Source organism: Triturus cristatus, chromosome 8 (genome assembly GCF_964204655.1).
Source record: "Triturus cristatus chromosome 8, aTriCri1.1, whole genome shotgun sequence".
Classification (NCBI taxonomy): Eukaryota; Metazoa; Chordata; class Amphibia; order Caudata; family Salamandridae; genus Triturus; species Triturus cristatus.
This window is the reverse complement of record NC_140591.1, coordinates 410,221,431-410,235,697: the sequence shown is the minus strand read 5'-3', so window position 1 is coordinate 410,235,697 and position 14,267 is coordinate 410,221,431. Positions and strand designations below refer to the sequence as shown.

The 14,267-nt window shown below is 46.3% G+C and overlaps 1 protein-coding gene across 1 annotated transcript in view; it reads right to left on the bottom strand.

Moving 5' to 3' along the window:
* The window catches only part of LOC146802215 (guanylate cyclase soluble subunit beta-2-like), a 194,387-nt gene that overhangs the window by 128,301 nt on the left and 51,819 nt on the right, over positions 1-14,267 (bottom strand). Inside the window, exon 5 of the mRNA XM_085623736.1 lies at positions 8,983-9,082. Coding sequence (XP_085479862.1) covers positions 8,983-9,082 — 100 coding nt within the window. The remainder of the gene's footprint in view (positions 1-8,982; positions 9,083-14,267) is intronic.

The following is a 14,267-nucleotide window of genomic DNA, read 5'->3' as shown; positions in this document are numbered from 1 at the left end:
GTCTTTAGCTCCACCTGGGAGGATCACCTGATCCACCTGAAGAAGGCTCTTGAGGCTCTGCAAAAGGCAGGCCTCACTATCAAGGCTACTAAGTGCTAGATAGGGCAGAGTAAGGTTGTGTATTTGGGCCACCTTGTAGGTGGAGGCCAAGTTCAACCACTGGAGAGTAAGATACAATCCATCAAGGACTGGTCTTCTCCAACCACCCAGACTCAAGTTCGAGCTTTCTTGGGCTTGACTGGGTACTACAGGAAGTTTGTTAAGAACTATGGGTCCATTGTGACTCCTCTTAATGATCTGACATCCAAAAAGATGCCCAAAAAGGTTCAGTGGACAGTAAGCTGTCAAAAGGCATTTGATGACCTGAAGAAGGCCATGTGCTCTGCACCTATCCTGAAAAGTCCTGACTACTCCAAAGAGTTTATTGTCCAAACAGATGCTTCTGAGTTGGGTGTGGGAGCTGTGCTGTCACAACTTAATGTAGATGGTCAAGACCAACCCATTGCTTTTATTAGCAGAAGGTTGACCCCCAGAGAGAAGAATTGGTCAGCTATTGAGAGGGAGGCCTTTGCTGTGGTGTGGGCCCTGAAGAAGCTGAGGCCATACTTGTTTGGCACTCACTTCAAGATTCAGACCGACCATAAGCCCCTCTTATGGCTAAATCAGATGAAGGGTGAAAACCCCAAACTACTCAGGTGGTCCATTTCCCTACAGGGTATGGACTTTACAGTGGAGCACCGGCCAGGTACAGACCATGGGAATGCAGATGGTCTCTCCAGGTACTTCCACTTAGGACATGAAGACGAGACTGGTCAAGGCTAGTTTAATGTCCCTGCGTTTGGGGGGGGGGGGGTTGTGTAGGAGAGTAGGGTCTGCTATCCTATGGTCACCCCAAATTTTTGCTTTTTGCTTCACTGGTTTTTGACATATTGAGGCTGTGGGCCTGCTAATCAGACCCCCAGCCTGCTGTTCTCTCTAACTAAATTGACACTATGCACCCTAGGTGCATAACCAATTGGAAGTGGATCACCCTGTGAGCCCCTGTACCAGTGTACACTAGGTACCCAGGGCATTGGTGTATCTAAGGCCTGCCAGGGGCTGAAGCATGTATTATGCCACCCCAGGCTTGGCCTAACAAATTTGACACAACTGGCTGATCACTCAGCTGGGGTAAGTTGGTGTAACCACCTCTTACTTAGGTGTAGTATACCTATACCTAACCTTAAATGGGACACATGTTAACCTATAAGTCACTCCTATGGCAGGCCTTAACAATCCTGAAGGCAGAGTGCTTGGTTCCATGTGAGATGGTGCTCTGGCATGAGCTGAGCCTGTCTGCAGTGGTCGGAACAACTTCCTTCTACCGTTTCCAGATATCGTCATACCATATACTCTTAAGTGCATTATGAACCTCGCGGTTAAATGCTATCTTTGGTTTGGCTTTATCAAAACATGTCGAGTAAGGTGTCATACGAATTGGAATACTAACCCCTCGCCAATTCTGGCGACGGGGTTAGCATTCCACCCTTCTAGAGGGGCACGACATGTACAGTACCTGAAACCCGGGTAAAATCAGACATAGCCTCAGCTCCACAAAATGGATGCTGCCACCACAGACACAAGTCTGCCCTCCTGCTGCTGGGAGTCCTTCCAGCTTGGGAGACGTGGACAAAGGGTTTCCTGCCAGGGGAGGTGTGAGCACCACCCCAGACAGGATTTTGTGTATTGGTCAGGTAGGGCTTGAAAGAAACCAGACATGCCTGAGGCTCACAAGGAGCCTCGGTGCATATGCCAGTTCAATCCGGTCCTGGGGCACACCAGCCCTGGACCTGGGGCGAGCTGGACAAAGGATTGGGGGTGTAACCACCCCCCTTCCTGGTCCCACCCTTAGGGAGGGACCTAGCAGGTAGTCCGGCCCCTAGAATCCGCTTAAAGGTAGGAGCTGTGTCCTAAGACTTCAGACATCCTGGAATCAACTTAGCCACAAGAAGAAGACGGGAACTTCGACGCTCTGCCGCACAGAGGACTGAAGGAAATCTCCCCTGTGGTCAGGGAGTGACCACCTTGCTAACGCAAGCACCATCCAGCGAATCAACGTCTGCTTTGCCGCTGCCTCCCGCCGGAGCCCCAGCCCAGAGACTGACAAGACCTGGACCTCCAGACCTCTCACCGCCCGATCCACAGTCCCTGAAAAGAAGGAACCCGTGGAGGCACCGAGACACGTGGAGCCAGCGATCTTGAAAAGACCACGACAAGCTGCAAGCGCGACAACCGAGGCTCCCTCCAAGTTGTACTTTGGGTCCTGAAAAGCCCAACACCCGAGCAGCACCTGCACCAAAGGTGAGCCCTCCAGCATCTCCACGATCTGCGTGGGGCCCCTCTGCATTTTGCCACTCGACGCGCCTAACCGGTTGCTGGCCGTTGGCTAGTGGCCATCTTGGCGACGAACTTCAAGAACTACACCGCTGGTCTGGTTGCTCCAGACTGGCCCTTGCTCCCCTCCAAAGGAGCAGTCCCTCTGACCTTGCTGGTCAGCGCCATCAGCCTATTTTGTTTTCCACAACAATTGCTTTTGCCAAGGCTTGTTTGCTTCGATCAAGTTGCCGACACCGCCGACAGCGAGAGCCTGCGTGGGACAGCTCGTGACCCGACTCCTGGACGTCGTCGACCTTCAGGGACCACGTGGCTGCAGAGACAAGCTGCACCTTTCCTCCTGTTTGCACCCGACATCGCCTGCTACCCACCTGGTGCCACGCTGGTCACTGGCTAGTGACTGTGAACACTGTCCCCTCTGCTTACAGGTCTTCTACAACTCCGGTCCACCCTTGGATCCACCGCATCTCTTCCGGGCCGACCGCCTGCAGCACCTTTGTCTTCAGGCTCCATTGAACATATAGAAGAAACCCGACGCACTTCGAGACCTATGCACCCGCTTCCTGTGGGTGAGGTAAAGCTGGCACTCCGGTGCCCAAGTGTAGAGTATCATCTCTAGTGTCTGTGTTTCCAATCTTGAGTTCATAGTCCATCCGGAAGATCCTTTTTGCAGTAACTTTGTAACTTTTACGCACCCATTGAAAACCTATGGGAGCTCGCGTGTGACTATTTGCTCTGCACACGCAACCCGTGGACCTCCTGGTCCCTAACTAAAGTTAGCTCCTTGTAGGCCCAGCGATTCTAGAGGCCCTAGGCCTTTTCCCTTTTCTGTTCGTGGTACTTATACCACTATTTTAGTATATGGTTCGAGTGGCCACCAGGGCCTATCCATATAAAGTGCAACTTCTGTGTATTCTAACGTATTCTTGTTTAACGATTTGTGCTCCTGTGCTCATAAAGAGTCTAGGGGTTACTTTGAGAAATAAATACATATATATTTTGAATATATATCTGTGTGGTGTCCTTTCATTGGTATAAAAGGGGGTTACATTTGGTAAAACAGCCGGCTTCACACGCTTTAACGAGTTTAGCCTCAAAGACTGCTTAGCCTACGCTACCACTAGGGCAGCTAGTCCGAAAAGGTTGACTTCCAACCACACCATAAGGGTCGCTTGGCATGGTACAAGGTGGTCACTGTAACTAGTGAACATCATATACCAGGCCAACTTCTCACAGAAACAAAAATAAATGTTTCTCATTCTCCTAAAAATACACTTCAAAGTTCAAGAGTTGATGTTGCTACACCTCAAAGGTGAAATATATGTATATGTTGCACAGCTGTGATTTTAGGTGCCTCTGCGGTAATGTTACTGCAAGGCACCTGCTATAACACTTTTTCGGCCATCAGCCTGCCCATGTAGCCCTCCTAAAGGAATTAGGGGCCAGATGTACAAAAAGGTCAGTTTGCGATTTCCTAATTGCGAATTTTTGCAATTCGTAATCTGTAAATCGCAAACACCCATGTACAAATGTGTCTTAGACACATTTTGCGATTCCCAGTGAGTTGCAAATAGACCTACCTCATTAATATTCATGAGGTAGGTCTTGCTTTACGACCCATTGGGAATGGCCTGCACTCACAGACCCCCATGTCTGTGATTGCTTTTTGAAGAAAGCAATTTTTTCTTGTAACGCAGCCCATTTTTCTTGAAGAGTAGGCAGTAGTCCGTGGTACCACTGCCTGGTGTTAAAAAATGTTGGCGCCCAAATTCACATAGGGGAAGGGGGTCCCTTAGGGACCCGTTTGCGAATGGGTTACCACCAACTTGAAGTTGGTGGTAACTGCGAATGTTTTACGGCCACATTCCCAGTCTCAAAACATTCCTACATACCAGTGCGACTCGCTATTTGGAAAGGATGCCCTTAACACACCCCTTTCTAATAGCGACTCGCAAACCCTATTTTCTGAGTCAGTAATAGGTTTCCGATTCGCAAAATAGGGTTGGTACATGCCAAAAAGCATTATACCGGTCGCAAAAGGCCCGATGGGACGTTTGCGAGCAGTAAAATGCTTCGTACATCTGGCCCAAAGAGCCCACCCGGTAACACCAGAAAGAGCGCGAGCAGCTGACAATGCTCTGGTAGAATCACTATGGCTACTTCAAACACTACTCCACAGGAGCAACTATCCTGGCACAGAGTTCAAAGGAGTGCAAACTGTGCAGCGACCCAGATTCAGGATGGACTGGCACCCATTACACAAAGCCAGCTACCATGTTGAAGGGCACGCACACAGATAAATGGACTCCAGCAAGCCCTCAGTCAGATGCGCTCATGGACCTCACATACAACCACAGCCACGCACACAGTTGTAGAGGCACCCACCATGCATGTCTCAGAGATGACGGACATGGAGGACACCAGTCAGGCACGAGTGAATGGGCTTTTGACTGTGGGGAAGCCAGAAAGGCCCATCACCTCACTACAATTACACTGCTGCTATCGACAGTCCCTTAAAGCCCTGGGAGAAAGGGTGAGGAGCCATTCTCTCCGAGACAGCTGCACTATGGGTGTCCCTCGAACATTAGAGCCCATCATTGGTGTAAGTAAGAGGGCGAGCAGTGCGCCTGCGCGACTGCTGAGCTCCCTGAAGGATAAACAACAGGGCTAAACACAGAAAGACAGAGGGCAGGGAGCACAGCTCCAGCAGAGACATTCCATCCCAGAGATATCACCAATGCCACCCGTGGCATTTTGAAAAATCAGTGTCCACGCTTCCTAAAATTAACAAGAATTAACAAGCTGCTCTAAAAAATGCAATGGCCCATATTCATTAATATCAAACACCAGAGAATGTTTTTGCCACTCACTGGGTACCGAAAGAGCAAAAGAGATTTAGCTTTTTTCACACATAAAAGTCAGTGTTAAAAATGTGGCAAATACCTCACCGTTATCTCTAAAGCGACATGTATGTATTAATTGCTTGACCTCAATAAACAGACTGTAAACAAAAAAAATGTGGCAAATAAAATATGTTTCATGCCCAGTAATTGGCAGAGATTGTGCCAAACCAACAACTTCCCCTTTTGGCCTTCGCACATTTGTTTTGAACATTTGTTTTGAATGTCAGTACTCTGTGGCAGTGGCGGACGGTGACATTTGAAAGTGGTGAGGCGTAAAATGTTTGGCATACTTCAGCATAGCGAGCGAGCGTAGCGAGCGAGCCCGAACAACCTAAGGGGGGTTAGGGGGGGTTCTCCCCCCGCGAAAATTTTGAAAAAAGAGTGGAAAAATGGTGCATTTGCAAGCAAATTTGAGAAAGCAGAAAGGTTAATAAAGCAATGAAGAAAGTGCAGTTATTACAGTAATAAAGAGATCATGTCATATAACATAGGTAGCTGCTTATTCAGTATAACCACAGAGCTTCATAACAGACTTTGAGATATAATGCATTTCTGAGTACCTCACAGTGAGCATGTTGCAAAGGCAATAGTGACAATTGTGCAAGTATCAAGAGGAAACAAAATACAAGAGGGAGCAAACGATACGTTACGAAAGGAAAAAGTGATATGTGTGCATGTTACAAAAGCATACAAGTACAAGTAGAGTAGAGGTAAAATATTGCAATAATTGGCAGACACTCAAAACACTAAAACAAACGTTACGTTACATGAGGCAATGGAGGCAATTGTGCAAGTTTCAAAAGCAAACAAAATACAAGAGGTAGCAAACGATACGTTACAAAAGGAAAGGTGACGTGTGCATGTTACAAAAGAGTACAAAGTACAAGTAGAAGGTATACTGCACTAAATGGCATAAATTCTAGGCGCTGGACACAAATCTATGACACTACAACGCGTGACTCAGCAGCACAACACCACATATTTTGTAGGTTTTTTTTGAGGAAAGGGTATGCGATAATGCGAGGGGGGAATAAACAGACTGAAAAGGTACCACCTTCCAGCTCACTTCGGCCTCGCAAGACGGCTGTCCTCAGTGTCCTGAAACTTTATAATGCGAGCAGGGCCTCGAGCGCTGACACGGCTCAGAAAACTGTTGTGACAGGCCGTGAACGTACTAAGGTGATGGAGAGGGCCGGGGGAGGGGGGCACAAAGGACTGAGGCGCGAGGGGGACGTGTGGGTGGTGAGTCACGGACCCTGACAGGTGGTCCTCATTCTTCAAGATGGCGGGCGCAGCAAGTGTTGATTTTAAGCAGAACAAGCACACTTATATGTGACTCGCTCGTTTGTCAAGCATTGGAAAAAATATGACAGCTCTGCATTCATGAATCTATAACCGGAGTGCGTCCGACAGCAGAGCCCTGTGTAGGGAATGAGCGATGCACCTATCTTATCAGGTCCCACCGTCCCAAACAGCATAACTTTCAAAGACCTCTCCTTTTTTGCCGCCCGCTTTCTTAGTATTATGTTTTTCATTAACAAATCATTGTTATTATTAGGTGTATTGGTACAAGTTATTCAATAGAAACAAACTAAGACTACACCTCTCACAATGCTTTGATTTGTTAAATCAAATGTTCGTGACTCGAAACGTGGTACTGTTGGGCCAACATGGAGCAAAATTACACATTTGGTACAGATTATAATAACAATGACATTAAGTACGTAACTGCGTTCGCTAGGATTAGGTTTCGTTTTTAATTAGTGGGATGAATTTAGGCATTTTTGAACTGCGCAATAAGTACGAAGTTCCTCGAAGGTGTCGTGTCGGTGACGTAATTTTAACTTCACAAATCTCTGCGGCCAGATGCCCTGCTCAACATGGCCTAAGTAAACACCAGGCTGCGGAGATGTGTTTGAATATATATTGCAACCTTGGGTGGCATGATCTTTTCCTCTGTCCAGAAGTCCTGCCCGGTGCTTCTGACAACGACGGTAAGTGGCTGCTTCTGACAGCCCTGTGCAGCAGTGGGAAAGTGTCTGCTGCGCGGGAAGAATTAGAAACAATTGGAGCTAATACCCCAATAGTAGGTCCATTTTTAAATATTTCGTCTGCCTTGCAAAGCTGGTCGAGCATTTAAAAAACATGATGTTGGTGGGGCAGCTTTCTTTAAAAATCCGCCCACCTCTATGTGTACAGCACAACACTTACTATCACAGAGTTATCTCACCATAAATAACAGTAACACGCGGATTTACAATTACCTATCTCAGAACTTTTTTCACATGTTAGGAGTTTTTGGTGCATCTTTGTATGCTGTGTGACGTATATCTGGGATTTGAACCCTGAACTTTTTAATATCAGGCAGATTTATTTCACCAATAAATATATATATCTGCTGTGATCATAGTAGTTGTTATCTGGCCCTATGTCTGGTGTGGGGAGCGTCGAGAAAGGTAAAAGGGGAAGAAATGACCGGTTGTGAGAGATGAAAAAAACCGTGGGAGTGAGGGAGAGATTAACTAGGCCGCGGCCGCGTACTACGTAGGTTCGTTTGGGCCGTTTGGCAGACACACTAACGTAACACTCAGGTAGCTGAAATTCGTCTTGCAGTCGCAGAAAATATTCCTCGTCTAGAGCCTTACTCGTCCTGTAGTTCCTCTTGGCAAAGTTTTTAAAAGGGCAACATACAAACATTTCATTAAAAGTCAACTTTTAGGTTGGAAAGATATCTGTGCAAAGATACTCGCTCGCTAAACGTTACGACACATGAGGCAATGGAGGCAATTGTGCATGTTTCAAAAGCAAACAAAATACCTTTCTGCCAGGCCAGGTGAATAACGTAACGTCGACGACTGCGACAGTGCGACTCGTGACTGACTCCGTGTCCGTGAGTGACTCCAGTCATGTGGCAGCACTGGCGCGGGGACGAGCGACACGTGCCAACTGCCGAGTCAGCGAGCGTATCAGCGTACGCCTCGGGAAATCAGGCCAATCACTACTGCATGGCTTGGCTTCACATAAGCCAGCCACACTGTGATTGGCCATACAAGTGCGGCCACCACCCACGCGCGGCACCATGCAGGCTGCGCGGTGTCTTAGCCAATCATGGCGCTGCATTAGCAGCGCACTGCAACAGGATTGGGCCAAGAGCAGGGTTACTCCCTGCCCATAATGAGACCCGGGGGCTGCGGTCCCTCGCCTCGCCACACCCACACACTGCCTGAGAATGAGTCGCTAGGGGAGGAGGGGGGAGGAGGGAAGGTCAAGGTATTGTGTGCGTGTGCGCATGTTCGGGCCAGTCATGACTAGCCCAAAAATTGACATGCGCACACTGCTGCTGCTGCCTGCTGCACTATTCTCGCTGACAGCCCCGCCCCCAGTGCCGTCCACATTGAGTCAGGCATATCCCGATTCCCGGAGTGCGTGCGGCGCCGTGCGCGAGTCAGTGGCAGCACAGTGCGTGCGATCGATTTCCAAATATTTATTTATGCATGATGATGACTGTGAGTGTGCTTAGTGGGACAACGCCCCAACGACCCCAATGGACGGACCGCCACTGCTCTGTGGTGTTTGAAACCTTTCTGAAAGGTTATGGAAACGGCGCTGGCGGCATTAAGCAAATTTCGCGTGACATGCATTCTGTTTCAAGTAGACATTCTAAGTGATGGAAATCAACAGCGACCAACGACAGAATGGCCATTACCTGGGACGATGTGACACAGGCCTCGTCTGTCCGAATAGTAGTGCAGCAGCATGGCTCCATCGGACCTTTTTTCCACACGGAATGACGGGGCATTCATTTCCTGTCAAGCAAGACCATTAACCGTCATCAGCAAGCTCAATAAACAATTTTGTAAGTTTTTCTAAAAGTATGGAAATACAACTTCAAAATTGTATAACTTTAATTTTGTTGGTGAAATGCATTTATATAAAATGGTAATTACGTGCATTACCAAAATGCTGGTATTACATGGTAATTAAGAAATTTGCATTTATTGTGTTGTATTGCGGTGTGCTGTTTTGCATTGTATTATAGCATTTATGTTATGGTGCACTGGACCGAGGTGGAGTTCATCCTTTGCAACCGGAAGAAATGCGTGGCCTCCGTGCCCTCGTGCTACAGCCTGGGGCGGACTCTTGAACATATTTCAGAATGATCCTAGCGATGACACTCGCCCGCCTTAGATGAGTACGAGACCACCATTGGATCCATGTCATACAGATTTTGAGGGACAGGTCCCCTCACCTAACAATGCTCCCCTATATTGCGATAGCCCGACACATGGGGTTGGCTATAGCGCGCTCCAATGTGACATCCACGGACGCTACACTTGATATCTGCGATGCAGTTCATGTACTCTGAAGTCCTTATGTAATTTAACTGGTTCTATTGTAAAGTTCTCATTAACCTTCGGGTAAAATTTGACCTCTATAAAAATACATAAATAAATACCCCATCCAAGCCCACACTTCAGGGCCAGGCTCACAGTTACTATTGGATACTGTTTAAAAAATATATATATATTCCTAATTTCTGTTTTAATCAGAGTTTCCATTCTAGCATATTGTGAATGGGCAATACTGAGGAACAGTATACCTACATGTAGGTATTCTGTTTTTATTGTATTGCAATACTTAATATGATACGCAAAAGACAAATAAAAATGGTTTAAAAAAAATTAAAGCACTTCCTACCCCTATGTGGTGCAGTGATGCCCATTGTCAGATGGGTGGCATGCTACACTGTGGAGAAGTGCATGGTTATCAGAGCCTTGCATTTGTTGAGATCCTATGTGAGAAGCATTTTAGTATCAGGCTTGAGTGACTCTTTTCTTGCCTTAGGGTGCATTCCCAAGCAGTGTGATGGAGATCATGGCAGTGTGATGGAGATGGAGGCATGAAAGATAGATGCGCAGATTAGAATTTTATGTCAAGACCGGAAGCTCCTATTATGCTTTCTAATCTTGCTTTATTTTGCATAGTATCAGTGAAGAACAGTGAGAACTACAAATCCCAAGAGGCTTAGCAACAAGCTAGTCAATGGGAATAAAACACGTAATACACACCATATCCAATATCATTACACAATACCCTGTATAATGTCCCACTTGACTGTGAACAGCCCTCTTTTCTTACTGCTCACAGTCAAGATAAGTACATTTAATACTTTGGGAAATTAATTCTTCTCACTATATTATCAAGTTGTATTGTGATTTATTAATCATTATCGTTAGGACTAAAGTATGTAGGCGGGTACACAACACCAAACTAGCCAGAGGTGTAGGGGTGCTGTGGACATGCACACTGAAAAAGGGGGCGACCAGAGTAATTTCAGTACTCAATATGGCAACACACGCAAAGCAAAGATGCTGCCAGAGTGTAAAGCAATGCCAGATGAGAGCTGATGACGTAAGCGTAAGTTGCAACGTGTCCTGGTCTTATCTTTGTGCTGTGGCAGATGTAAGAATCCAGCAATGCGCAACAAGATGGTTCATAGGGATTCGCATTAATGCTGCCCCGCTAATACTCATGAGACAGGATTTCATCTGCAAATCCTTGTGAATAGCCGAGAAGGCAGAGAATGCCACCTACCAGGGTCATCAGAATTCCATTTGGGTATCTGCACCCACAAAGCACCAGAATTGAAAACCCTGCCACTTGAAAGGGCTCAATACCCATAACCATGAGCTCATTAGGGGGGCAAGCTTCATTCCATGGAGACCACTGTCAGATTCCCCTGATGCACGGCTGCCACTTGCAGAGTAGAGGTTGTCCTGCAGGGAGAGCAACCATGATGTGAATGATTACTGACTGGCAAAGGCAGTTGATAGCATTTCAAGACTTTGCTGCCTCAGAAGCAACTGCAAACAGTTTATGCATGTTCTTAAGAGTCACAAGGAGGCGGACCATCACTTTAAAGCCACCCTTGTCTTTTTAGACTGGCAAGAGGTTGCAGTGTTGACAATGTGAGCTCCGAAGACATTTGCGACTCACAATGTTACTTAGAATCATTGCTTTTTGTATTTTTCCCTTACAAAGCCTGGCACTTTTCACAGCACTAGCTTTGTGAGGAGAAACATTTTCATACATGGCACCCATGATTTTTACAGAAGGATTTACATGTCTAATAAGCATGATGGAAGGCTGCGGAGTTCAATAGGCTAATAAACTATGGTCTCCCTGCAGGCCTCAAATGACACCAATAAAGAACTGCAGTACGGATTTCTTTACCGGTATGACATTCTGACATAAGTGCAGCGGTGCAAGGCATTATACAGTCATCTTTGGCAAGGCAACACAAGATCTCTGCATTGTTTTACAACAGTTTCAGGATCAGGAATACATAAAGCCACAATCTTCAGAGGTTGTTCCTTTCTCAATAGTTACAGCAGTGTACCAGGGTCAAAACTACGAGAAAACCAGCAACTGGTCCATTTGTTATAGCACCTTATCCTCGGCTGCCCGGTGTGGGGGCTACCATCGTCTCACCCAATCTATCCAACAGTGTTCGTCTCTCCCTCCTCAATTCCACCGTAGGAGAAATGTAAATTTCACCCCTATATTTGTTCAATTTTCCCCATTTGTGGTCCCATTACCGTTATGACATTCTTAATTGTGATGAATGGAATAAAAAGTCTTATTATCCAATTACTGAACTTTTTACCACTCTGCCCCATTTTCTGCCCACTTCTAAATAAGAGGAAAGTGGTAACCTCACCGGATGACTGTGGGGAGAGAAGAACCCCAGAACATGAAGGTACAGATGCCAGGTCTGAAAATGGTGACAACATTCTGATTATTCCACTTTTATCTGGTCAGAATCTAAATAAATCACAATATTTATTGGCCCTGCTCATAACTGGGGCTTTTGTTGTTTCAAGGAGTGAGGGTCTCTTGTAGGTATCTGCTCATCTGGCAATGGTGATGCCAGGAAGGGATCTGGCAGTACCCCTCATCTTCCAGTAGAATCAGAAGCTTTTTGCTGACGGAGTTGTTGTGTGGTTATTCCCCATTCATGCAGGCCAACATCTAAATACGCCACAACCGCCCATAATAATATCACCAGTTCTAACCCGTGTGCAATATTTCATTATAATTGAGTCGTTTGCTCTTTCAAAACGTGAAGCTTCTCTATTCAACAGCTGCTCCTAAGTCCTCTCTCTATCTTTTTTACTCTACAGCTTCCCTACCCCTTAGCAACTTGGACCTCCATTCAGTAACCTAGATACTTTACCTGTCTCAAGCAACAGAGTCACTCTTTCCAGAGGATCTCAGATCTAAAAAATTGCCTCATCATGTCATCTGTTTCTGGCTTTTCATAAAGCACTGAGACCCCAAGAAGTCTGTGATTTGAGGATCTGGCAGCACGGTCCAAATGTTTTCCCTCGATGTGTAGACAATATGTCCCCCCTACAAACCCCAAAATAAATAAACTGCAGCTACAGTGCCCAATTTTCAGGTTATGCAGAAGATCCCAATGAACATGGGGCGGAGGCAAATACAGAGTAGAGAGAAAATCCTCCCACTGAGCAGTACAGCGTCACGGGTGTCCCCCGCTGTCATTCACATGAACCAAGTCGTTGAGCAAAACAATTCAAGCAAGAATCACTCCATAAAGCCCATCTGGTCATCATATATGTAATGTCACAATCATCTATCAAAATATTCATCCCTCGGCCTCCAAACTACTGTCCGCATCCGAGTCTCCACCGTTAGTGAAGCATTCTTGCAATTGGTCCCGGAGCAATATCTCCTCCGCTGCCCTATTGTCGATGCGGGTCAACTGGATGTGCTGTTCCTCCGCCATGCCCCATTCCAGAAAGTCCCTCAGCCACTGAGTCACCAGCAGTACACTAGTGCCCAGCCAGCCAATGGCTATGTGATGTTTCGCAAGGATAGGCGCCAGCTGAGCAAGTTTAAATGGAAGTTTCCGTACCCTAGGTCTGCCCAACACCCCCAGCTGGCATGCAAACGGCGTAAGAGTAATCACCACACCGGCGGCACCCTCTATTTTGGGTGTCACTTGCCCCCAAAACGTCTGGACCTCACTGCACTCTCAGGCCGGGTGCAGGAAGGTAGCCCCATGAAAATTATTCCAGCACCACGCTTCTCAAACCAGGGATTGCAGAACGGTATATCAGTTATCACTCAAGCCAAGAAAATAAGTATTCCTAGTAAATGTTTACCATTAGCCCCACCCCTGGCCCCACCCCTAAACACACTTCCTCTCCCTCCCCCCTTGGTCATTGTTCAATTTGTGAGTACCTGCACTTTTGTTTAATCATGTAAAGCCCTGCCCTCTGGCGTACACTCACCTGAGTCAGTAAATTAAATATGGAGATCATTATTAACCAACAAGATGGCAAAAACTCTGCAGTTGCAAAAATACTTTTTCATATATGTTTTCTATTAATTTTGTAAACGTCACTACAGAACATAAGCACAAGACTAGAAGGCTTCCCAATAGCTTGCTGGACCAAGGGAGTCAATGCCAAAGTTTTGAGCAAGATTGACATCCCTTTCTGAAAACCAGTTTTAAATCTAGACAAGATCTTCCAATCAAGTCATTAAATATACTAGCAGCAAGTGAACAAAGATCTAGCCCAATGAATGGAGAAGGGAAATCAAATTGAACTTGACAGAGACCCCTCTTTCATATTAGGATGAGGCTACCCTCTGTCCAACCTGGTACCACATGCCCATCACTTTCAAAACCAGTGGCAAAGTCATGGCACACCACATGGAAAAGGTTGTGAGCACAGGAGGGTTTCAATGCTCGGTATCCAGATTTATGTGACTTAAATTTGTTTTAAGATCAAAGAGCACGCATAAGATAACTATAATTTGTTTTGCTTTATTTATGGTATTGCAATCAACAGGTAGTTATCACATATGGAGATGTTTTCTTTTCTTTTTTTTTGTTTAAAAGAGTGATTTCCTTTGTTTGTTGGTCCTGGGAGACAAATGCTCCATAAATAGCTTGTTTGT